Source organism: Leptosomus discolor, chromosome 3, assembly GCF_034619465.1.
Source record: "Leptosomus discolor isolate bLepDis1 chromosome 3, bLepDis1.hap2, whole genome shotgun sequence".
NCBI classification, from domain to species: domain Eukaryota; kingdom Metazoa; phylum Chordata; class Aves; order Leptosomiformes; family Leptosomidae; genus Leptosomus; species Leptosomus discolor.
The window spans coordinates 71,097,826-71,123,893 of NC_141393.1; the positions used below are offsets into that span (position 1 = coordinate 71,097,826).

General features: G+C 49.5%; 1 protein-coding gene across 1 annotated transcript; it reads right to left on the bottom strand.

The window, feature by feature from the left end:
* Positions 1-4,426: 4,426 nt before the first annotated feature.
* On the bottom strand, positions 4,427-10,959 carry TNFSF4 (TNF superfamily member 4). Its single transcript, XM_086463049.1, has 3 exons — positions 10,762-10,959; positions 6,378-6,420; positions 4,427-4,779 (listed from the first exon to the last, which is right to left on the bottom strand). Exons 1-3 carry the CDS (start codon positions 10,957-10,959, stop codon positions 4,427-4,429), a joined length of 594 nt encoding a protein of 197 aa, XP_086319175.1.
* Between the last annotated feature and the right edge of the window lie 15,109 nt (positions 10,960-26,068).

The window sequence follows — 26,068 nt, forward strand, 5'->3', positions numbered from 1 at the left end:
ATGAAGTTATAATGTTGCTGTACACTTTATGAACCAGATCCTTTGCTGGCTTAGAAGTTTGGTTATCCTTGGAGGTGTGTTCAACACCAATTTTCTTTATAAGTAAAGCAAAGCGGTCTCTGGATTGCCAGTAAATAGGTGGGAATTTTTTCCTTAAAGCAAAAAATGAAAGCAATTCTTAGGAAAGTACATTTGTATCCACATCAAGTTTTGTCTTGCCCCAAACCTTGTCCTGTTTACTCTCTGAACACTGATGGACCACCTGAGCACGTTGGCCACAAGCCCAGCTCCACACCCTGGTGCCTTGGCTGGTCACCAAAGAGAAGCATGGGCTACCAACCCCAGCAAACCACCGAGGCAGGAGAAAGTACGAGTCCAGGAACGGGAGCATGTTTGTGCTTGTGAGCAGCTCTAGCTTTTAATCCCTTTACGACAATGTTGCCTTGTTAAGAGGTGAGCAATATTACAGAAGGGTTGGTGTCAGCTGTCGTATTGAAAAGGTAATTGTGCAAGGCTTTACACTAAGAGGAGGAAATGAGTGTTTGAGGAGCCACCGGTTGTGTTTAGGTGTTTGCAGAGGTCCGGTTCAATGACCGTGGGCTCGCAGGAGAAACACTCCTTTAGTCCTGTCTTCTGTCTGTCCTACCCCGTGATCCCAAAGTCCTAAGCACAACCCACAGACCTGCTACCAGCAGTGTCCTTCCCAGCATCTGCCCAGCATCCTTCCCGCACCCAGCTCCCCTGGGACAGGTTAGCCAGACCCACGGCCCGCTCCTGACTTGGCCTGTGGGTTTTCTAGTCCTCAGGCTCCTGTTTCGTGGTGTGGTGACCAGAGTGAGCCCCTGCTGGCACAGCACATGGGGTGCTGCCAGCGTGTTTTGCCTGGGATGCTGAGCAGCTTCCAGCAAGTGAGCTCACTGCTTGGCACCTTAGTGAGGAGACATGCTTTCAGCCTCTGCTCTGCTTGCCCAGGTTGCTAGCTCTTTACAGCCTTCCTCATTGGCTTAGAGAACCGAGCAAATGAGTTATCCTCCCTGGCCTTAGGTCATACAAGGCTGCAAATGGCATATGATAAACCCTTCTGCAGCTCTCTTGCCACTGTCCCTTTCTGGCCTGGTACCAACTCCTCTTCTCCCAGTCCTCGGTGAGTGTTACTCAATTTGCTTTACTTGTGGACTACCACATAGCTGGAAGCAAGCATTCCTAGAGCTGTGCCAGATCCCTTGGAAAATAATAACCATCTGTCGGCTCAGAGAACAGCTCTACTGACTGACAGATGTTGCTGAGAAAAGTCTAATAAGTCAAACCTTCCCAACCAGTTACTGCAGGAGTCTGTTGGATTTCATATCATACTTTCCCATTTTGATACTTGAACATGGAAACTAAATTCCTGTGCTTTCTGCTGTTTCAGCTGGACAATGCTAGCTTTACAGTGGGATCAACTGCACTTTGCCAAGCACGCTCCAGCTTTCTTGTTCTCTCTCACTACTGGACAGGCAATAGCTGTGACTCATGCTGGCTGATGAAATGTAAGTGGTGTCTAAAAACCACAGGCTCATTATCCATCATTACTGGTAACCATTTGTGGTAGAAAAGGAGATGGCTTTTGAAGGGATGTGAATGGAGTTTAAATTAAATATTTCCCATCATTTGTTCCTGTACCCGTGTAAAGAGTACTCTGCACCACCTTTGGTAGTTTCTTCTTGGCTGGAGAGCAAAAGCCTCACGGCTCTGAGGGGTGCAGTGAGGCCAGCTCCTTCCCCAGGGGTGACAGTGCCTCTTACATCAGCTTTGTCACCCTGTCTCTTGCTTTATATGAGTGGGGAGGTAGGAAAGAGGGGTGACCTGAAACACCAGTGCACTGGCCTGGTTGAAGAGAGCTGTAAGATGTGACTTTAGCATTATCTACAAGCTCCTACAAGGCCATAACAACCCAAATTTAAAAAAAAAATAAATACATATTTGTCATATCAAAGAGACTTTCAACTTTGTGGGGGAAGGGGCTGCCAGATACAAACAGAAGCTGATGGTATGGAAACTTACTGGTGAAGACTGCCAGCCCCTCAAGTAATTTAGTTCTCAGGAATATAATTGTTTCAACCTTTTTTTTCAAGACAAGTGCATGTACATGTATATATGTAGGTCAGTCTAGTTCAGCCTGAAAGAGCAGAGGAATCAGCGTGTGAAATGCCCTCTCCTGCTCTAAACAAGAAGAAAGGGTGCACCCTTCTGACGTACAAATCCGTTTGTGTTTAGGCTTAATCTTTCTTGCTCTCCTGAGCACCCCTGTCAACACCACTAACACGGACTGCCCTGTCTGTGGTTAGCCCACATTGGGAAGCACCAGCACTGCTTATCCTTGGGGAGAGCTGAAACTGAAGCGGAGCTGTAAAAAAAAGAAAGCATATGACAATTTCATATAGTTTTCGTACCGGTGAAAATGTCTGCTCAAACACAGTGAATTCGTAATTCACCAGGTCCCCCCCACCCCCCAAGGGACACCACACACCCAAAGGTTACAAAGGAAAGTTTTATTAGCTTTTAGGAAGGGAAACACATTCTCACTTCAGGCAGGGAGCGTGACAATCCCCAGCTTGGGGGCAGGGTGCAGCTGCCATCCGTCCTGGTATCAGGTAGAGTGGCCAGAGGTAAAAGACCAAAATGTCCCTTGCAGCTGGGGAGGAGTATCCTGTGGGCTCAAGTCAGTCCACAGCTTCTCAGTCCCAAGGTTAAGGTAAAGCTGCTTCTTGGCCCTGCATGAATAACTGCTTCAGCCACAGAGGTTTCCCCTGAGGCTGTGGCCTGGCCCCTAGTAGGGAAGTTCATAAAACCTGCCAACAACAGCGTAAAGCATATGGAAAAGCTCACCCAAGGCCTGGAAGATTTCCTTAGCTGCCTTTGGCACCTGAGCCCGCAGGAGTGCTCAGCCAGGAGCAGGTCAGCCGGGGAGCCAAGGCAGGCGGCACCGCAGCACCCATGTAGCAGGAGTGCTCCAGGGCACTGGGAGCATCTGCAAAGAGGAGCTTAGTACTGATAACCCAAAGTCTGAACTTTTCCCAGTGTTTCTAAGAAATCTGAAGTTACATTCTTATGCCTATAGTATAAATACATAAATACTTTTAACAAACGACTTTGGAGTGCATAGCCAGCAGTGAGATGCTGAAATGTTGCTGGAGTTCATTGGAGCCAGGTAGTTGACTTGCCCTTGAAATCTGCCCCACTTCAACTAAAAATGCAACAGTCTCTGTCTGTGCTCAGGCCATGCGCTGCCTGTAGCACGGGCAAGACAGGACTTGCCCTCAGCAGCCACCAGCTGTAACAAGAGGGATGCGCAGCCCGGAATTGCCGAGAGCAGTCTGACTTCAGCAGGAGCCAGGCAGGGTGTGCATAGGTGCACAGGCACGTCCCGGAGGTCATGCCTGTGAGTCTCCCTGTATCACAGGGTCTAGTGCAGAGGCTCATGGGAACCATCTGAGTCGACCCAGAGGAAAGGATGCACAGACCTGCAGGTTTCATTGGTCCATTATCGAGAACCCATCAAATCTGGAGTCTTCATGTTTTTCCAAAATTTACGTGCCCAGATCATTTTTGGGCCAAGCCAGTCTGTGTGTGCATGCTTGAAGGAGATTCTCCTTCAACTTAACACTTCCGAAAGCTGGTGTCAAGATGTAAATGTCCCACCAGATAATCACTCAGCTCAAAAGTAGTCTGTAGACAGCAGGAAAAAGCCAGTGGGCCTCCACTCTTAAAAGCTGCTCCTAAAAACCTCATAGTCACTGCAGGACCTGCGTTTCTGCTGTCCAGTGCAGTCCTGTTAGCTCATTTCAAAATACCACCTCCCTTTCCTGGCCTTCGTCTGTCAAAAAGCATTTATCTGGATCTCTGCAAAGGAAGTCCCTTACCACTTCTTCCCCGTCTTCTGCCTTGCCAGGCAAAGGGCTGTTGAGTAGATCTGTTCTCTTCCTTCTCCAAATGGCTTCAAGACACTTGAGGTCTATCTTCCTGATTTACCAGACTTTTATTTTAGCAAATATACAGCACATTTGTACTATCTACAGATACTGTTAAGCAAATAGAGAAACCCAGGGTTTCTCTGAATATGAGCTAAGCTTAGGTGACTTTCTTTGGCTTTCATTTCTGTTCTCTTCAAGGGCTCCATACATCCCTTTCTCCAGTGTTAGAAAGATCCGTCCTAGGTAGCAAACCAGCTGCACAGAGCTCCAAAGAGATGAACGTGGCACATTCTATATCAAGCCCATTTGCACTGTGATTTATCCACACTCCAGCTGAGGCTTTCTGCAGCCCCAAGGAGGGAGGCTAGAGCAGTCTGCCTGTACAAGTACAGCCTGTGAGAACAAGCCTCCCGCATGCAAATGGATTGGTAGGAAAGGCTGTACTTTACATGTTACATTTCATATGTCATCTTCTACAGCACGCAAATGAAGGGACTTAGTAACACAAGGCTAAACAACAAGTCATCAATGGTGGCGTTGGAGCTGGTCTGCAGGGTGATGTTATCTTGATCAAACAAGTAGACCACTGTGGTGAGATTTACTGTATTGCTGCCATCCTGGACAGTTTGCTCCCAGAGGGCACTGCTGGTCGTCTTTTGTGTCTTCAACACTGTCAGCTTCAGCAAGTCCGGGTTGTGGAAATGGATACTGCCCTTCAAGGACACTAGGTAGAGGCCATCACAGGTGATCATGATGGAACCATTTCTGATCTGAATAGAGCCTAATTCAGCAGTGAGATTCATGGCTACTCCTTTGATGCTTTCACCTGGAATAGAAGAAAGCAAAGCTGATCCCATGATGACAAATGTCTTCTTGGAAATGGATTGGTTTTTATGGACTGACTTCAGGAAAAGTGGGAAAATACAAGAAAGGAAGAGAGTGAACTAGAGAATAGGGCAGACCAGAGCTAGAACATCATTTACTCTAGACAGGCATCATCTACAGTGGAAACTTCCAGGTTCCCACTCCTGAACAAGCTGTGATTTTTGGACTACAACTCCAGTTTATATGAATTATTCCTCCAAGATTCTATTTATGCGCTATTTATTTACTGTATTTCTTACTTAAATTACAGACATGTAAGTAAAGGATCTCCACGAGTTTAGGAAGCACAGGTTCCTAAAAAAGAACAGAAAATAAGAAAACGAAAAAGTGTTCAGAACTGGAAGCAAGAGAAAAACTGCTTTCTGTGGAGATGCTGGTAACAGAAGTCCTTGCCTTTGGGTTTTTTGTGCTGTTTTTTTTTTTTTTTTTCTTAACAGAAGACAGGATGAAAGAGCAGCATAGAGAGAGAAAAGGAAGAAACAAACAAATACAGAGCAGAGTCAGGAGAAATTAAACCAGAACTTAGCATGAAAGGTTTTCTCTTGAGAAGCAACAGTTCCCAGGGCTATGTTGGAAATGTTTCCCTGCTGTGCTCCTGGGTTTTCAGCACACCAGCTGAAACCCCTGGGATGAGGTGACGCAGAAGGTCTCCTCTGTGCTAAGGCCAAATTTCTCAAGCTTCTGCTCCAAGAACATGGGTTTCTATGAGGTTAGACTCATTGCTACCTTACAATATTAACTGGAAGTAAAGCCATCAACAATATTTTTAGTACGATCTAAAAATTTTCATATTTGCTTCTGTCATTGAGGTGTTGGACAAAACTTCCAATGTAGCGCTGCTATTTCTGCTACCCTGTGTACGCTCGTTCGCTCTTCCCCAGGAAATCATTTACATTTTTCATCAATCAGGAAATCATTGACTTGTTTCAGAAATACCCCAAAAGCACGCCACGTGTGCTCAGTAAATTCTCAAAAATACTTTCGTCATTCTTTTGCAGAGTGGAATCTTGTAGGTAAGGATTGCAGAAAGCCACGCAGATTTTAAGTTTTTTTTCTTCTTCTCCGGGAAAACCCTTTTGTTTGGTTTCGGCACCTTGCAGCACTGGGTCAGATTCGGCCCCTCTACCCCCAGCCAGATCTCCTGCCACCTTCCTCCATCAGAAGAAACAGCCATCGCTGTGACACCAAGCACTTAACAGCCTCCGGCGATTTAGGGGCCACCGGCTGCCACGGCGGTCACCGGGACGGCGGCTCGGTGCGGCGCGGTGCGGGGAGCAGGAAGCCCTCCCGGGTCCCGGCGGGAGAGCCCTCCGGGGGCACCGGAGTACTGGGGGGGGGTTGCAACCTAAGGAAGCCGGGACCCGCCGCCGGGTACCGGGTGAGCCTTCCAGGGTCCCGGCGCCCCGGGAGCCCCCCGCAGGGAACGCTGCTGGGAGCCGGGAGCCGTCCGGCAGCCGGGGCGCGGCCTCGGCGGAGCCGGGAGCGCTGCGGGGCCCCGGGAGCCCTCCCGGGGTGCCCCCTGCCGCGACGGCCACCCACCTGTGTAGCGGATGTGGGTCCAGGGCACTTCGTCCCTCCGAGGCTGGAAAAAAAAAAGAGAAATCCTCGTTAAGGCACCGGGCGCGCCCCTCGCTGCTGCCGCTATCGCTTTCGTTTTCCGACCGGGACCGGGACCGGGACCGCGCCTCCGCCAGCACCGCAGGCAGCCGCAGCTGGCGCGGTTGCTGCTAGCCAGCTATGCTCTCGCCTTGCTTTTATATCATTGTTATAAAATATGATTTCAGCGTGGTTCCTACCCAGTCCCGCATCCAGCCCGGCGCTGAGCCCTCCAAAGCACACGAGGTAGCATCGGTCCTGTTCAGAAAAACATCCCGGCGGACATAATCGAGTCAGACCGAAGAGTAAGGAAGGGCCCTGGGGTGCACAGCCTCTGCTGCGCGACTCTCTTGAGTCTGACTTCAGCCGGGGGGGGGGGGGGAGGGGGGCTGTTTGGAAGAGCTACGACCCAGATGTGCCCCCGCTGTCTTGGGGCACTAAGAAGCGGGGCTGGCTTTGTGGTCCCCTGTGCTTTGGGTCAGGCAAGTTACTGGATGTGTGTCTCGGTGGCTCCCTTAGAAGTGCATTAAGACACGTTTAAAATTTTATGACTTTAACAGAAAAAGTGAATGCAAATAGAGAAGTGTGTATCTTACTGATCGGATATGCAAAACACCAAGCTTCTGTATTAAATTTTTAAATCTGAACTTTGCATCTCAAACCCATCTCTCGTCTTAACCACAGGAGGCCCAAATCTGCAGTCTCTTCACAACCACAAGTCTAGCGTTTTGCCAGAGTAAAGAGTGAAAGGTTAGGCTCACTGCTCCATGTTCTCTTTACCTATGCCATAGGTTTCCCAAGGGAGAAGGTAGGCTGGTAAGATGTGTATTGGGCTGATTTTCATGTATTTAGCCTCACATTACAGGGACAAATCAGCCCCTTCACTCTGAGCACAGGGAAAGTGTTGGAACAGAGTAGAGAGTGAGCACAGACACGCAAATTTGCAGTTCAGTGCTGCGCCCTGGTAAAGGCAAGCAGCAGAGGAAGGAGGTTGGAGCCGGGCTGCCCTGTGTGGTCGGTTTGTGCCGGAGGGTGAGGTGGGTGCTGGGCGCTGCTGGTGGGAAAGGTCTGCTCTGGCACCCTCTAGTGCTGCCATAACTGGTGCTCTGTGGCTTGCTCCACTGGCAAGGCTGGATTTGAGTACCAGACACAAACTTTTATCGCACGCTGGCTCTGGTAGAGTATCTCCCCCAGCATTACTGATCCTATCCATCGGCTCAGCAGCTTGAGTCTTACTTACTCTTTTTCTAGGCACATAAGTGCACAAGCATTTCATTTGGCTCAGGCAGCTGGGATTTCCGGGTAGTTTCCCAGCAAGACGATAGCTAAGCACAGGATCACTGAGCTTCTGAGGTCAAACAACATCCACTGCAATCTGTCCAATCTGGCCACGGGTGGACAGGGTGTATTAAACACAGACGGGCTGGGTGACAAACTTGTAGCAATCGTAAGAGTATCAGCCCCGTTGTCACTAATGCACATTATCTGTTTTACATAGCTCTGTCAGTTATTGCACAATCTCAAAGGACTTTGCAATTATCTACTAGTAAATTCTGCTGAGGAGAGAACATATCTGTAGGACTGGAAGGACGTCTGCGAGCTAGTAACAGAGTCACCCTCTTTCTGTTTCTGCCTTCTTACGGTGTGTAGGACAGGATGCCAGGAGGGCTGAGGGCACAGAGGTGCTCCTTACTACTTCAGGTTTCCCCATACCATTTACACACAGAGTTTCCACATAATTTTTGCCTGTTCTGGATCCGCAAACATAAGACGTCCTCCTGTCGTCTGGGACATTGCGTCTAGAGCTGTGCCAGGTGGCAGATGTTTCAGGAACAGGTTTGTACTGCACAGCTCTCAGGGGACTATAGCAATACGCGCCAATTGAGAGGACCACGCAATCATGTGCCTGGCTCCCCATGTCATACAGATTGCAGACGATTGCGCACTGGAAGTGGGTTGTACCTTCTCCACACCAGGAAATATTAGGATTATGGCCATATCTTCATTATCCATATTAAACCTCTGCACTCTTACTCCTCCTGCACCTTTTCTGGCAAAACCATCCTGCAACAGATCATTAGAAGCCTTTGAATTCCCAATGGCTGCTCGAGGCTTTTACCTCCCATGCACCTGTGAGTGGCTTGCCCTGGCCTGTTCCCAGCTGGTGTGGTAAGGGGAGGTAATTCCAGCAGAGGTAGGAACTCACAGGCCTTGCAGCTGAGAAAGCAGACTATCACTACCTTTTTTGCTTATTTGGAAATCACAGCTGAGGCTTGCTCTCCAAGTGGCATCATGTTAGAAACCAGACTGCTGTCCCTTTTTGTTAAGCACGGTCTGGGCTGCAAATGCTGATTTTCCTGAGCATATGTCATACCATTATTTGCACTGTGTTTTCACAGAACAGTCCAGGGTTTTTTTTCGGAGCCATGAGGACAACGGAAAGTAGTAAAATATGGTCTTGCTACGAAAAAACACAGCTACTTGTCTTGCTATTAAAGTTAGTGTGGCGCTGTCCAGCCCTGGAGAGCAGAAGGAAACTCTTCCCAAGAAGAGGGACAGCTCCCACGGACCAGCGCTCCCAGCCTGCCTTTCTGATGCTGCTGTGCCCCTACTTCCATAAAGTCCATCTCCCTAAAGTGGCCCAAGAGATGAGTCAGTTTAGTACTGCTGCCTCTTCTGTAGGCATTTATACGGTCATTCATGGTTATCCTGCTCAGCCCTGTAATTCCAGTGCAATGAAATCCCCCCATTGTTCAGCTCGCAACACCACTCCTGCGCAGCATGGTGCAGTCAAAGCAGGACACCATGGTTATCTGCTTAAAATAATAGAGAACGGTTCTGAGCCTGCAGTTAGCAAGTGTTTAAAACTGAAAAGGTCCTCTGGTGATTCCCAGGGCCTGGACGTTTCATCTGCTGCAGTCGCTGCTCCTCGAGTAACCTGTTTCAGTTGTTTCTGTTGAGGAAGGGAAACTCCAGGCATGTGCTGTGTCCCCTCCTCAGCTGCTGCTCTCTCAGGTTTGTAAGGCTTACCAGCAGCAATGCCAGCCCCTGCCATCTTCCTCTGGAGGAAGAGGATTTGAGTTAACATTTTTACAGGAGAGAGAGATACTGAGAGATGAGGAGTCCCAACCAAATTTTGAGGACCCAGGAGAGGCTTCTGCATCTTGATCAGTGTGATAGTTTGCCCTTCTCCACTGGCTGCCAGTGCAACTTCTCTCTCCCAAAGCAGTGGAAGGAGAATGTGACTGAACTGAATGAAAAGTGTTATCTTTCAGTGTTATCAGGGTCACCATTCTGCAGTTTAATAGCCACCATGAGACTCAGGTCAGTGAAACTTTTGCAGAGCACAAGGGTTTTCATTGAACTACAGAGGACCCAGAGCATGAGGCCATCCTTCTCTTGCATGGTTACATGCCTGGCTTGCTTCACTGCCAAGTCTAGGTGGGAGGAAAGAATGAACTCTGGTAAGATGAAGCACAACAAACTTTAAAGTGGTACATATCTCCTGGAGAAGATGTGGGAGGAGAAGTAGCTAATGCATAAGCAGCACTGAAACAGCAGTGAAAGGTTGTTGATGATCCACCAGCCTGCAAACCTGTGAAAGAGGCAAATGTATTTGCTGCAATTTTTGCTGAAGTATTCTGAGTTTCAAGCACCTCTGTTATTTATATTGTTTGCAGTGGTGTTAATATGTACACCAAACTCTCTCTGGCCACCTCAGTCTTTCTCTCATGTACACACACATGCACATAGGCTGTCCTCTGCAGATGCAGATGACTACTCCTAAAGCCCAGTATATGTGCAGGCTGAGAGAGCCGAAACATTTCAGGGGTCTTGCTAGAGCTGCCACGAGCTAGCTTTCTCACATATCTGCCTCCACATATAGAACATTTTAAAAGTTCAGGAGATGTTTATGAGCAACCAGGGTTCTGATTCTTCCACAAGCACTTGTTGAAAGCAAACATCCACCCAGATGATCCCATTTAATTAAATGGAAGTACACATGAGACACTGCAAGTAGGAGAGGCAGCAGGAGGCAGGCAGATCTCCCTCCCCCAGAGGCCAGTGAAAAAAGCATTCTTGGAACAATCACCTTTCCAGACAAGCTGTCCCCAAATCCTGCACTGGGCAATACTTGATGTTGTTTTGAGGACAGGCAATGTAAAAAAAAAAAAAAAAATGACGATCATTAAGGAAAGGATTAAAAACTTGTGGTTTGAATAGGGGTAAACCTAAATGTTTTTTCCTTTTCTTAAAAATAATAATAAATAAAGTCCATACAAAACTCTACATGCCAGCAGACAATGGGTTGAACATGAGCTCTTACCGTTGAGGGTTGCAGAGAATCTATACCAAGGTATATCAAGCAGGCAAGCAGCAATATCCACTGAGCAGCCGCAGACACGAGGTGCAGCGTGTTCCTAACCTGCCCTCTTTGCCAGCTCTTCCACTCATCCTCTGCACGTTCCCTTTCACGATCCATCTGGTCTTGATTTCCTGGCTCTACATCTGGCTGTCCTTCCATCTCAGCCATACTGCCAGCAACTGCTGGGGAAGGGGCCAGGAGCTCAGCAGGAGCCTAGAGGAGCAGGGGGCAGTTGAGCTAGGTGTTCCTGTCCCAGGAGCAGAGTTGAAGTGAAGATAGTGCCTTCAGGAGACTGCTTTATGCACACAGAGAAGCAGGCGGGGGAACTTCTTTGTGACTAATCTGAATTTCCCCTTCCTTCCTTTCTTTCTTTCTTTCTTTTCTTTTTTCTTTTTTTTTTCTTTTTGTGTGTGTGTGTGTGTGTGTGTGTGAATGTGGGGGCTGATTTATTGCATCCCAGTTCAGTTCTGAGTAAGGGCCTTTGAAAGTAGATGTGTTTATGTCTTTCATAGCTTTAGCTGTGGATGTCTTGATATGTGATGTTTCCAACAATAGCTAAGAGTTGGGTGGACAGTGCTTGTCTTCACTCAGTCTTTTGTCTGTAAAAGCTCTCATCTTCCTGTTCAGCCTCAGGTGGGGTGGTTTATAGGGCTGGCTCCCTCCCTTGATAGCAACATATAATGCTGCTGAAATCTCTTTTATGTAAAGAAGCAATGAATAGGAAGGGACGTGGGACAGGTGGACAGCATAAAGGATTAGAGAGAAAAAAATGCACTTTCTGTTTCTTTTCCCCTTTGACTTCTGGCTTTAAAGCCATGGGATGCTGCATGAAGCCTAAGAGGGAGAAAATTGAGAACTGCTCAGGGAACATCCCTTTTTGCACACGCTGAAACCTGCAGTCCGGGAAATGCACTCAGGGGGGCACTCCCAGGCCATCCAGGATTCCTGCCTGGAAGAGGATTGGGACACTAGCATCGCCCTTTTGCTTGGTCTCCTTGTAACATTTGCTTGCAATGCATGGAGCTGCAAAATGTCAGTTGTCTGCAGTGGGGACCATCTCCTGTGCTTATTTTGGGTGACAGGCTTTGCATCCTTTTTAGGGGCAGTCCAGCACTGCTCTTTCCACTGCTCTTTTAGCTAGAATTTTTTCTGTTATAAATTAACATATCGTCACTGAAGTCAGGTGCTGCCTCCTCCCAGTGACAATCGAGCCCATTGGGAGTGCTATCGTCTGTCTGTCTTTCAGGGATGAGTTGTCAGAAAGTTTCCCTTCCCCAAAATGTTCTCTCTCAGCCTGTCACAAGGCACATGTCCTGACAAACATGTACTCTGCATGCAGAGGAAGCAAGAGTAATGTTCTTTCATGTGTTTTTCCATCTAGGCAAGGATATTTCCTATAAATATAAACCAAAGGAAGGGGGGAGTACAGCAGCTGGGTAAGCAACCTGCCACAGGGATACCCCACCCTTGTCACCCTTGTTCTTGAAAAAGAACCTCGAGTTGCCAGTAACTGGTGGATTGAGTCAGGGCTACACTCTAGCATTCGTCTTGAGAGCAACCCAAAACTCATGGAAGCTTGCTGAAGAAGGTTCAGCTTTCACATTTTCCACTGGCTCTTCAGTACATGGCAATTCTCGTCCCACTTTCACTGGTGGCCACTCGCCAGGGCATGCTGGAGCCCCTGGCTGAGCCCCAGCCTGATGAGAGGCCCTGGGAACAGCCCCAACCCTCCTTCCTCATCCAGATATAAGACTGGAGCCATGGCAAGGAGAGTTTGTGCTGCCTCTGAGCAGTTCCCTCTGATTTCGAGCATGAACTTGGAGGAAGGACTTTGACATCTAATGGTCACACAGTGTCTGGGAGCTTGGGCGGCCCCACAGCAATCTCAGCATCAGCCATGACCGGGCTTGGGCTTGGCCAAGCCCCACAGAGGAGTAAAGTGTTACTCTGGGGTGCTGTGGCAGCTTGCTGGGGCTGCGGGGATGTGGAGAAGGAGATTGTTTGCTCCTGTGGATCTACAACATCCTGCTATGTCTAGGTGCTTGCTTAAAAGATCCCCAGAGAGACCCTCCTTGCAGCCCTGGTGTGCATCCATAAGGGGCTCGGTCTGTGAGGGAGCCCACAGAGACTCTGGAGATGAGGAAATCTCAAATGTGGCTTCAGAACAGCTTCCTGGTGGGGAACAAATCCAGCTCTGGCTCCTTCCTCCCATGGGCGGGGGTCTTGGCTGCCTGCAGTGCAAATGGATGGCAGTGGTGGCTGAGAAGCTGGGACCCAGCTGTCCTGGTCCCACAGGAAAGGCAAAACAGGCTGGCGGGGGGGCAGGGGGCTGTCCGGGCTGCGCAACACCTGAGCAAGTGCCTCCTCATGCCCGGAGGTCTCTGCCGTGGGGCTGTCTCAGGGGCAGTGTCCCCAGGCCCCCATAGCCTTCAGTCCCCACGGCTGAAGCTGCAGCTGAAGCAGGCAGGCACGGAGGAGGGCTGTGAGGCCAGGGCTGCCCCGTACCTTTGTTCCTACCTGTAGCGAGAGCCGCCAGCGAGTGACTGCAGAGGCAGCCAGCTGCAGGTCTTGCAGAGCCTACCAACAAACTTGTCAGTGTTTCAGTGGGGAATCACAGAACGAGAGCGTGTGATCATCACACCGCGGCTGCCTTCCTGGAAGGGCAGGCATTGCTGCGTATCAGAGCAGCTCTGTCGGGCGCAGACAGCCTGGGCTGTTATGTCCTGTGTGCTCCCTCCCTGCTCCCTCCAGGAAAGGAAACTTGGTTTTGCCATTTGTTGCTTAGTTTCTGCCTGGATGCTGAGCTAAGATGTTCCAACCTCATGTGATCCCGTAATTCTCACGTCTTGGGTACATGTCTTTGAATCAGACGTGAGCTCTAGCCCATCTCCATCTCCTCCCTCCCTGACCATGGATCTTGCACTGGTTTTGTTTCTAAAACCTTAAAAAAAATGTGGGTGGCGGCTGTGCATATGTATTTCTGAAACTGCCTTGTCATTTCTGTACTCCCCCAGTGCAAGTGTCGCTCAGCCTGGGTTAACAACACTGGTAGCACTGAGGATCGAAAGCTACATTTCAAGTAATGTATCTGGCATTGTGTCCGAAACAGGAAAGAGGACAGCTCATTCAGAGGCGTCATAAACACCTATGCACAGACTGTCTTTTCGTGGTTTTAATTGCCTTCATCTTGTCCTCCTGCCTTGCATACGAAAACCCAAGTGCATGCAAATTCAGTGGCTTTAGACATGTGCTGTAGGGCCCCTGCTCTCTCTCCCAGAGGAAACCTTCCTGGCCTTCGGCACTACGACGCATCGCAGGCTTGCTGCGCGCACCCAGCAGTTTGCCAAAATTTGCTGCATTGATCAAAATTAATTTGGTCCGTCTTCAACAGGGACCCTAAGGCTGGAGTCTTTGGGGTTTTTCTCAGCCCTTTGCAGTCATCATGCCATTCTAGCAGTGGGGCAAACAGGCAGGTTGAGACGGCTTTGGGGCTCTGTGAGCCTGTAGGCACTCTGTAGCAGACCCTGGTTACTTGGTTGTCTCAGTGGTTTTCCAAAGAAATGGCTCTCGATAGCACATGCAGCAACATTATTCCAGCAAAGACAGAAGGAAAACGGAGTTAGTTGTCAGTATGGCTTGCTGGGGTTTTTTTGACAACAATCCAATATCTCCAATGCAAGAAGGACATGGACCTGTTAGAGTGTGTGCAGAAGAGGGCCACAAAAATGATCAGAGGGGCTGGAGCACCTCTCCTATGAAGACAGGCTGAGAGAGTTGGGGTTGTTCAGCCTGGAGAAGAGAAGGCTCTGGGGTGGACCTTCCAGTACCTGAAAGGGGCCTATAAGAAGGCAGGGGAAGAACTGTTCACAAGGATTTGTAGCGATAGGTTGAGGGTAATGATTTTAAGCTAGAAAAGGGTAGATTTAGGTTGGACATTAGGAAAAAGTTCTTTAATATGAGGGAGGTGGATCACTGGAACAGGTTGCCCAGAGAGGTAGTGGAAGTCCCATCCCTGGAGACATTCAAGGTCAGGCTTGATGGGGCTCTGGGCAACCTGACTTAGTTAGAGATGTCCCTGCTTATTGTAGGGGGGCTGGACTAGATGACCTTTAGAGGTCCCTTCCAACCCAATACGTTCTATGATTCTATGATCTCTCTAATGCTGTTGTTCCTGGGCTTTCCCAGACTGGGGAGCTGAGTGTTTTAAAACCTTGGCTCAAGCATGTTGGTCGCACTCAAGGCTAAATACCTTGCTGTACCAGGCCTCAGATGCAGCTCGGAGCCCCAGCCTGCCAGTGCCCCCATGCTATGAGGCTGCTGTGCTCAAACCAGTGGGGCAAAGAGCATCCTCACTGGGGACCACAGCCCCTGGCCCGTGCAGAGCACCCTCTGTGTGGGAGTCACAGAGCGGCGCGCCTTGCCCAAGGCCTGGCAGCCAATCGAGGAGATGATTTAGTTCCCATTTCCCGGGAAAGTGTTCGCACCACCCCAAAAGGAGGAATTGGAGAACTATATAGGAGAGTTTTTTACTTCTCAGAAAAACAGTGGAACAACAGATTTAACTGTTTATAAACATCTAGAAGGAAAAAGGAAATGAGCAGCAACCAGTGTGGGTTTCCAAGAACAAAATCTAATGTTGCCTTGTGGGGCAAGGAAGCCTCTTGGGCAGAGGAGTAGCTATGGGTGTTCACTGTGCCTTCAGTAATAGTTTTGACTCTCTTTCATAATGTTAATGAAGCATGGTCTGTACAAAACTGCTGCTCAGCAGAAGTGGAGCTGATAGAGTACTTATTAATCGTTTGTTGTCAAAATGGAGCAACATACCTTGTCCTCCTGGGACCTGCTCTTCTGCAATGTGCCCTTCACCTTGGGATCCTCTGGGCACTCTGGCAAGCCAAGCAGGAGCGGGGACATGCTTATGGGTGAGATCTGGCCTCTCAGCTCTTGCCGGTAGTCTTTGCCTATAAAGGTTTGACCACCACTTGGAATAAATTACTAGGAGAGCAGTGCTGTTGCTCTCATTGCTGCAGTGAAGTAACACAACTTACAGCTGATGTTGGGCTGTCTTCTTGTGTGCAGTTCCTTATTTTCCACCTGTCTTTGCCTCGAGAATAACTGGTCTCATGGTTTGAGTCAGTAAAACAGTGGGAAATGACAAAGGAAGCCTTGCAGTTATGTAGGAGCAGGGGGAAAAGCAAAGTGTTACAAAGGAAAGATTTTCATCCAGGTGCACAGCGTGTGCCCCAGCTATTGCCCTTTAATATTTCTGTCCACTCCAGAAACAAAGTATTTTGTGACTAAGCCAGATTTATTTATCAAAGTCTATGAATTTTGCCTAAAAAGTTTGTGGACTCCTGCTCCAGTGTCTCTGAACCATGTGAACTATCTGTCACCCTTGATTTCACTTCCATGTGGTTTTTCCTTGCTACCTCTTATAGTCACTCTTTGGCTGATGTGTGCGTCAAGGATTTCCACCAGCAGAGGCACTGAGCCAGTAGGAAGGAGTTTATGTTTGTCAGGCTACTTTTGGCAGCATAAAATAGAGAAGGAAAATGTGAAAATGCTGTGAAATCACAAATAAAAATATTGACATTTATGTGGAGCCAAGATTTTGTGGGGAGATCCCAAAAGAGGAGCATCAGCACCGAGATAAATCCTTCTCTGCCTTGTCCCAGAGTGCTGCGCTGGGATTTTTCCAAGCAAGCTGCTTTATGGGACCAGTGGGGTAAGCGGTGGATGGGTTCCCCAGGGCACACTTCTCCCTGCTGTGCACAAAGTCGTTTTCCCTGGCTATCACAGTCCTTGGGCCAAGAGAAGGCTTTTTTCCAAGAGGAGCCGATGCTGAGCTCTGGCTGCCCTGGGCACGGCAAAGCCAGGCAGGATTACAACCTGCCCCTCTCACAGTGCTGGCAGCTTTTCCTGGTGCTTAGGGACTGTGGCGGGCCCAGCGTCCCAGGACAGGCTAGGTGGCATCTATAAGCGGGTACAGTGACTGTGGAAGATCTGTGTGTTTAATGGCAGTTTGTTAATGGCAGTGTCACGGTCTTCAGTACAGCCCCAGACGGGCAGCAGTGCAGATCTCTGAGCACACCAAAGTCAACATTTCCCGAGCTGGCAGCCGCCGCATTTCACACCAGAGTTGTTAGGTTTCTAAAGTTCAGCTGCTGCCCCCTTTTTGACGTGAGAGGAGATTTTCCATTACTGGCAATTATCTCTGCCCTGAGCATTATCTCTTTCCAGTGAGCCCCTGTGGACTGTGCTCTTCTGTTCCTCAGAGTGGACTTCATTTACCACGGTGTCAGCTGAGTGGGTGGGGGCTAAGCGTTCACTGTGGCACCTTTAAAAGGTCAAGATGAACTTAGTCATATCAATCTTCCTTCCTTTTCCTCAGTAGCTGCTTGTCAGAAATCCCACTGTACCATACCATCATATGGTAAGATATCAGGACAGAAAATAAAATACATCTTTTGCCATTTTTCTGATAAAGAGAAATAACGATCTGTGAAAAGAACTAAATAATTCTACAGCTGACATTCAGAAATGGAGCTGGTCTTGCAGAGCTCCCTGGCTCAGCCAGCTCCATTCCCAGTCATTCCTGAGGTGTTTGAAACCCCCGGGAGGGATATGAAGCTGGTGATGCTCCAGACACAGCTCTGCTCTGGGTTAAGGAAGCGATTTCTGTTGCCTGTCTAACACTGTTACCATTGACCTGTCTGCTTCCCCTCATCACCCCCGTGGGAGATTTTTGGCCAATAAAGGTGCTCCCAAAGCCATCCCTCCTGAAAATGAGGCTTTATTGCAGATCTTGATTCTTCTGTAAGTCTCTAACCTGTTCACTTCTTTTAAACACGATGATAGTAATTGCAAGGGGGGTTTTGGGGCAGATTTGCAGGTAGAGGTACTACCGCTTATTAGGTCCCCTAAATAGCTGGAGTGAAGAGTGAGCAGATGGGTGGTGGGCAAGCAGAGACTTCAGTAAGGAGAGGTGAGGTTAAGAGCTGGTGACCTTTCTAGGACAGAGACAGGTTGGAGTTTGCAACAGCTCTGTCTGCAAACCCCAGCCTCTCCCATGTGTCCCTCTATCTTGGGGTGACTCGTGCTTTTTAATCAGTGGTGGTGATTTACGTTTACTTCCAACTGTTGCATTAAAGAGGTGGAGAAGGGTCAGACATCATTCCTGCCCCAGCCAAGCCCAGAAAGAAAGACCCACATGCAGTACCATTTCCTACTTCAACCCTTTTCAGGTATTTTATCCTTTTCTAATCAGGATGCACACAATACCGCTTCACCTGCCTCTCACCATCAGCTTCGTCAGCAAAGATTTATCCATTAGTTATGGAACTCCAGAGACCGAACCAAGATCTGGTGTCAACAAAAGCATGTTAAGCAGCATGAAGCTTCATAGCATCCCCCTCACGGACACTATAGCATCTCCCTCATGGACAATATGAACCTTTTTCTTGTTTTCTGAATATTGTTTTCTTATTTTTAACAGCTGTCAGGTCAAATTTCTGGCCAAAATGTTTCCTCCACTGTTTCTTAAACACTTCTTTGAAAGCTCTTTAACTTTCCATTCACAGTCATTTAGTTATTGTTTTTTCCACCTGGTCAGTTTTGCTCATAATTTCCCCTAATTTATACTAGCCCTTTTGAAACATCTAGTAGCTGTATTACTGGCTGGGGCTGCCCTCTGTGTTCTACTGCTGACTATAATCAGATCATTGTCACTACTGCTTAAGTCGCGACCACTTCATCAGCAATCAAATCATCTTTACTCACTGTAAAAAACAGTAAATATAGCACTTGTATCTGGCTTACCAGTTTTTGTTAGGAAATGTCCATCTGAAACCTTTGGAAACTCTCCTGAGGCTCACCGTAGTCACACATGAGTCCCGATAGAGATTTTCTTCACAACGTCACCGTCTATTTCTCTGGACCCCACGGGAGAGAGGTTGCTGGGACCTGGTGCCAATCTCTGCTTTAACGCAGCAGACTGCTCTCAGTTTTCTCTTTTTATTCTTTATTCCTTTTATTTGCAAAAGACTAAATTGTCTAGATGCAGCCTTAATGAATGATTGGAAAGGTTTTATTACTGCAGGGTTTCCATAGGTTTAAACTTTTGCTTTTGGGTGAGATGAGAAAAAGTCCTTGCCTCCAAAAAGGAAGCGGCCCTTGGCCTCTTCTCCCAGAGTGCCCCCAGCAGGTAGTCCTTGAGGCTTTCAGGCTCATCTCATGCCAATTGCACTGTCTTCGTGACACAAGCCAGTAACACAGCAGGGGCAGGAAGTATTTTCCAGCCACTATATAATTTTCCTACAACTATGAAACAACCAGCGAGGCCCCATTGCCCAGGGCTGCGTGTCGTAGCGGGTAGGAGGCCACATGCACTTGCAGGAGCAGCCCATGGGTGCTGTGGACGGGGCTGCCCACAGCCATCGTGTGGCCGTGTATTTCGGTACACACAGGGGCTCTACAGATGAGTCTGCCCAGCCCCTCTGCAGCACCAGTTCAGAGGGCTGCGAGGCAGTATCGAGAGGCTCAAATGACTAACCCCGGCCGGAGGATTTCTCTGTATTACACACAGCAGCACTCGTGCTCTGGCAGGCTTTAAAGCACGAAGACTGAGGCTGCAGCCAGAGCCCCCAGAGACTCTGGCTCCCTGCCCTTCGCACGCAGCCAGCACGCTGCCAGCCCCGAGGGACCCAAGCAGAAGTACAAGGGGTGCAGCAGCACGAAAACCAGGGTGGAGCGAGCAGTCAGCCGCTTACCACTGATATTTGCAGTTGACCTGTGCTTGTCCTCGTCTTCACCTGCTGCTTTCACTGGTCCTTAGGTGAAGTATAAGCAGCCCTGCCTAGTTTCTGCCATAGAGACATGAACATGGCTGGGCTTCAGCAGCATCTTCAGGGCTCCCTTGCCTGCAGCCAGCATCCCCCACACCCCAGTCACCCTGGGGAGGCTTCAGAGGGGACACTTCCCTGCAGGCAGGCAAGCAGGTATGGGTTCATACCAGTGTCCCGCTGGGGAAGCCTGCGCTGAGCTTGGTTTGTGTCAGGGTTTGCCCAATAGAGATAATGCTGCCACAGCTCTGACTCCCTGGGTCCAGCCAGCAGTGAGGCTGAGTGTGCACAGACATGGTACATGTATATGTACACCCACAGTACATAGATATACACACACATACATATACACAGTCAGCCATGCAGATCAGCACAGGCAGAACACGCACAGTCCTCACACGAACAGCACCAGTGGCCTCATCCTGTTCCCCTCTCTGGTGAATCAGGATGAAAGCCCATTAGCAGAAAATACATACATGTATACACACAATACAGATTCCTTCAGCTGCTGATCTTAGACAGTCTCTCCAGTCTATCCTCCTGACTCCTGAGCCTTTTATCCTAGTTTCCAGCTGGCCTAGCTTGCTTTTTGCTAGCAATTGCACTCACCAACCTACCCACACATGCCCCAGTCTCTCCACAGTGGCTGCTGGGCCCCACCGTGCCCCTCCCATCAGTGGCACTCCGACCTCCACACACACTCGTGCACACCCAGCAGAGACCCTCACCAGGACAACAGCTAAAGAGATAATAAGCAGACAGGACACGTTGCAGTGATGTCCTGGTTTGGGCTAAATCAGAACTGACTCTGATTTAGTGCTTTAACTTTTCAGTTAAGTCTCCTCTAACTAACAGCACTTTCTGAAGCAGCAGCATGTTTTTCCAGACAGTGACTGCTCCTAGCGGTGACAAGGCCTGATGTTTATAGCTCGTACCAAGGAATGGTGTGCAGAGAGGCCCTTGCTTACACTTGTTCTTACAGCGACCAAGGTCACTGCTAAATCTTGTACTGCATGTTGGGGTGCTGGGGGTGAAAAGGGTCGCACCTGCAGAGAGGAGCGAGCTGGACAGGTGACCCAAACCTGACCAACAGAGTATTCCATCCCATAGACATCCTATTCAGTATAAAGCTGAGAGATCACGAGGGTCTCGCTCTCTTTCTCTCTTCTTCGATGGCCGACATCTGAGGAGGGCTCTGGCTGTTCTTCTGTCATCAATCCCAACCTGTGCATCCCTGAATCCAGTGCCTGAGTCCAGCTCCTACATCCCGTCCCCATCTGCTGCCAAGTCCAGCCTGGGACTGCCCCAGTGCCAGTCCTGCAGCGTGGTGGTGACGTGTCTTGATCAGGGTGGGGGGAGTTGGGTTCGGCATTGTTTCGTATATATTTGTACATATTGTATATATTTCATTATTTCCTTATAATTATCTTTTCTTTTACTGTCATTGTTTCATTAAAGCTGTTTTAGTTTTCTTTTCCAAACTGTAAAGTCTCTCTCCCTTGTTCTCTTTCCTTTTCCCTTTTGGGAGGGGAGAGGGGTTAGTAGAGAGCGTCTGTCATTTGTTAGTGGCCGGCCCAGCCTCAAACCGTGACAAGTGATCAGGCACAGGGCATGGCCAGACAGGCATCCAAGCAGTCCCTTTTGTCCCCTTTTCCTTCTGTTTTCCCACACTGGTTCCTCACCAAACTGCCTTGACCCCCCTTTCCCCCATTTGCTCCTTCCCCCAGATATCCCGCAGTTAGTCTTCTACAGAAGGCTCTTCCCAGTAATGAGCCCTGTGTGCCTTTGGGCAATTGCCCTCTTTGCTGGGCAGATGGGGGCAGTTCCCCAGTTCCTCACCAAGGCAGGTGTAGTAACCCAGGGGGTGTATGACCACCTGCTGCCCCAGCAGTGTCCCCTCTCCACCAGTGCCACCAGAGCTCATATGTTAAACAGGTACTTGGAGCATTTGTTGGCTTTCATTTTCTTTCAGATAGCTATGTCCCTCCAGACAGGCTCCCGCACTGATGTGAACAGCTGTTAAATATCGTCACTGCAAGACTGCAAAAACAGTAAGTTATAGCTCAGGGATTTGGCGAGATCTTTTTCTTGTTAAATCATCTCTTCCTTATTAAATCATCTCATCTTCATCCAGTGTTTAGGGATTCTTTGCTTTTTTGGTGTATGCAGGTTTTTTAGAACCTTAAAAGACTGGGCATTTTTCAGTTGCATCTTCAGTACAAATGCAACAGGTAACTCAGATCTGAGCAAGGAAGAAAGTTTATTCCCTTGAGATTAATTTTCCCTGCTAACATGCTCAACTCCCTTCAAGGCCAGGGATGGAGGAAAGAACCCAGATTACCTTGGTTTTTACAGCCTTTCTTCTCCTTTCATGGTGTCTGCCCTGGGCAGGGAGGAAGCTGCCCTGGCTGGATCTGCCAGCTCACCTGGAAACACACAGCAGCATCAGGGCACGGCAGCTGGGGTTCACCTGCGCCCCGCGCCCAGCACCTCCAGAGGTGACTCACTGCCCCAGCTCTGCTTTGGGCAAACCCCCGGGCCCAGGGAGCCCCAGCCCCAGCCCCGCTCCTTTTATAGCTGGAGACGCCTCAGCTGGCCCCGGGGATGCTCCCCTGATGTGTAATGAGCTGAGCCGGGCTCCAGCCACTGCAGCCCTTCCCTGCAGGTCCAGCTCCTAACACTCTTTCACAAAACACACCAAACCCAAGTCCAGCTTTCCCATGTGAGGATTTTTTTTTCTTTTTGATCCCTTTCCATGCAAAAAGAGGTTTGCAAACACAAAAAAAGACTTTTTAGGAAAAAGAAAAAAAAGCCTGCCTCTGCCTTTCTGTCCCAATTCTGAGCAACCTTTAGTGTCAATAATAATAATAATCATCATCATCATCATCATCTGTATTTTTTCCTGGGAAAGGCTTTCTGTGCCACAGCCTGCCTGGGGATGCAGAGAGGGCCAAGCTGGTGGCAGCACTGCCTGCCTCCCACTGCCCTGGGTTTGGCATCCCGGGAGGTGGGTCAACCGTGTCCTGCCCCCACAGGGCTCCCTGGGGCTGACTGGGATGGGTCCCATGGAGGGGCAATGATCAGATAAGACACATCAAGCATGACTCGACACATGGATGTATTTCCTTTGAAACCGCCCCACTTGCAGGCAGTGAACACATGTCTGAACATGCTTAACATGTCTGAACTGGGGTTTAGCACCCAGCCAGGTCCCTGCAGGGGCTTACCCAGAGCCCAGCTGCTTTCCCCACTACCCAGCCTGTGCCTTCAGCTTGTGCCATCTCTCCCACACACCGGCTGAGAGAGAGCCGCCAGCAACGTCTCTTGCTCTGGCCAGAGGATGAGAAATCACCTTTTCCCTTTGGACAGGGCCAGGCTGGCATGACATGGGGGTGAGCGAGTGCTGGCCCTTTCCACAGGCCCTGACCCTGGGCACTCGCCTCTTGCCCCTGCTCTCCCTGCCTACGTGGGGCAGGGAGCGACCCTTGGGAGAAGCACCTTTTTCTCCCCGGACAGTGTCAGTGCCAACCACAGCGCAGGATGTCTCTCACTCGCTGTCTCCCCGTGACTCAACTAGGTCAACCGAAGGCAGGCAGCGAGCGAGCAAGGAGCCAGTCGTGGTGCAAGTGGGGTTTTCTCTTCTTTTAATGCCACAGGCTCTTATTAATGTGGGGCATTCTCCAGCCCTGATTTGAAGATGGGAGCAATGGGAAATCTGTCCACACTTAGGTCCACTCTTGCACATACACTTGGCAGCTCCCCATGGCCACCGAAACCCGCGTGAGACACGATGAGAGTGAGCCCACCAGCTTGCCAGCCTGGTGGCAAGGGTGCTTGGCCAGGCAGGCCGAGACAGAGGGAAAAGCAGGCCACTGCCTCCAAGCCAGTGCCCCATCCTGTTTTGATGGTGGAGTATAGAGGTACCCATAAGAGACCTAGCTGTGAGGAACCATCAAATCTCAAATGGTTTGGGCTGTGCTCTGCCAGGTTCCATGCCCACTTTCCCGTCTTTCAGGCAAAGTTTCTCCCAGTCATTCTTCTGCTTCCTCTGCTAATTTCTCTGCGGTTGTATTACTCCTGGCAGGCTTAGCACTATAATTGTGCTAATGGATAAATAATATTTGTGGTTATGACTCATCAGCTGCACCATTACTGACTACAAAATCAGTGTAGATCTGGGTAGAGATTCTGGTTAGTGCTGGAAAATAAAGCCCCCGTGGCTTTATGTGGCACCCACACTTGTCTGAAGGCTGTGACGCACTAACCCTGCCTGGTAGGCCCCCCTCTCCCACGATGACACTGGAGAGAAGGAGGGACTTTTTAAAGCCACTGTCCCCATGGCATTTCATCGGGCCAGCAGGCACATCCAAAGAGCTGCCTTTTGACCCACTTCACTCTCCAGCATTTGCTTGATATGGGTTTGTTGCAGTTTAACTACAAAGCAATCAGCATTTTTTGCTGGAAAAAGACTTCTGGCATTTGGTGGCTGAAGAAAAAAAAAGAAAAAACAAATCCCAGGGAAGTTCAGCTGATAACGTGGTGGAGTCATCTGCGTAGTGCTAGGACTGGGCGCAGTCATGTCTCTCCAACCAGAGATATCATCAATACTGCTATGACTTGTGCAGAACATAGGATGGAAAAAAAAAAGTGCTCGAGTCAGCTGGAAATTTTCAGGTGGAGTGTGTCTGCAGGCAGCGCCACCAACTCCCAGGAGCCCACCACGACCAGCAGCCGCAGCCGCACAACAGCCTCTGTCCGAGAGCCACACTTGGGTGCAAAAAATCCCCTGGCAGCCAAAGAGAGCCCCAACCCTGACATGGCAACCCTGGGATGGAGAAAGCAGAGGTGGAGGGGCTGCTCCAGCCTCTGAAATGGAGACAGCTGGTTCTGCTTCAGCCATGTGTCCTGCTGAAATGGGGGTCAGGGGTTTGTGGGGCTGCCTGAAAGGCGGATGCAGGGCAGGAGCTTTGTCAATCTCTGGCTAACTCCAGTTGCAGGTAGCTAAATGAACACTCCTGTGCAGAGCTCCCCATACCTTCTTGCTGAAATTATTGACCCAGGCTGACTTAGATACATAGTAGGAGCCTGGAAGCCCCTACACCTGATGTCCCAAGCAGTGTTGCTCCCCTAAGACAAACAACCCAGAGCTAGTGGGTGCTGGCTGGTCCCATCCCCAGCTGGGACTCAGCACAGAGTCCCTCAAGCTGAGCAGGGGGGTTTGATGCTGGGTGTTGTGGGCTGGTGGCACTTCTCCACCCCATGCAGAGCCCTGTATAGGCGTTTAATAATACAGTGTCTATGTAGTCGAACACTGGGTAAAAATGCACTACTTAAGGCTATGGTTGTCCCAGGGTCAAAGCAATCCAACACTTGCATCCCCGAGACTTCTGTAACTCCCCTAGACATCTTTAAAGATGAAAACCCAAAACCACAGCTGTCGGAGGCTGACAGGCTCTTGGGGCGGAGGGTTTCTCTCAGTACTGGACACCAGGTCGTTGAGAGGAGCACTGCCTGCAGAGCAGGGACACAGCTTTGTCCCCAGGGTGTCATCATCCTGCCCTTGCTGCAGGAGCTGCTCAAGGGCAGCTCCACAGCTTGGCTAGAAACCCCAGTACTGCTCTGAGGCCCCAGAAAGGAGCCAAGCAGCTGAAAACTACATGCCTGTGCCCAGCTGGAGCTGCCTCAGAGAGCCGAGAGCACCCAAGCCACAGCTCTCTGGCACCACATGCCCCAAACTGCAAATTGCCTGGGCAGATCCCACCTTCAAGCAGTCTTTGTCTTTACAGGGAATGCTGGTCTGTCCACCTCTGAGAGCCATAGGGAGGGAAACAAGCTGGTTTCCTCATCAGGAAGTTTCGCTGTGCTGATAGGAAGCAGGGAGGAATTTCCCTGGAGCCATAAACCGGTGATGCCCCAAAAGTAAAACAGAGACAGCTGTGGCAGAAGAAACCACTGGAGTGAGCCCTGCGACCTGCATCCTCTCCATCTAGCCATGAGCTGGCCATGCAGGAGTGCAGACGCCACTACAACCACCACCCAGCTCCCCCTCCCATTCCCCACCAGTACAGATTTTCATGCTTCTTTTAACCCTGTTTTCAAGCTGATGCCTTCTGGGCTCGAAAAATCTCAGCAATCCACTGCCCATCAGTTAATCTAGCAGATGATTAGTTTAAGCAAACTTAATAGCTGCCAAATGCCACAGCGTTGAGAAACCTTGTCCAACAGAGGGCTGGGTCAAAATCAGCCCCAGCACAAGCTGCTAAATATTGGAATCCCATTCCCAGCTTAACTGGCCTTCTGCTGGCTGCCTCATTGACGAGGTGTGATTTGTTCCAAGAGGCCATATGGGAGAAATGTAGGGAATAAAGTTATTAAGCTGGATTTCAGACTACAGGGAGCAAGGAAGATAATGGGTGGGAGCTACCATT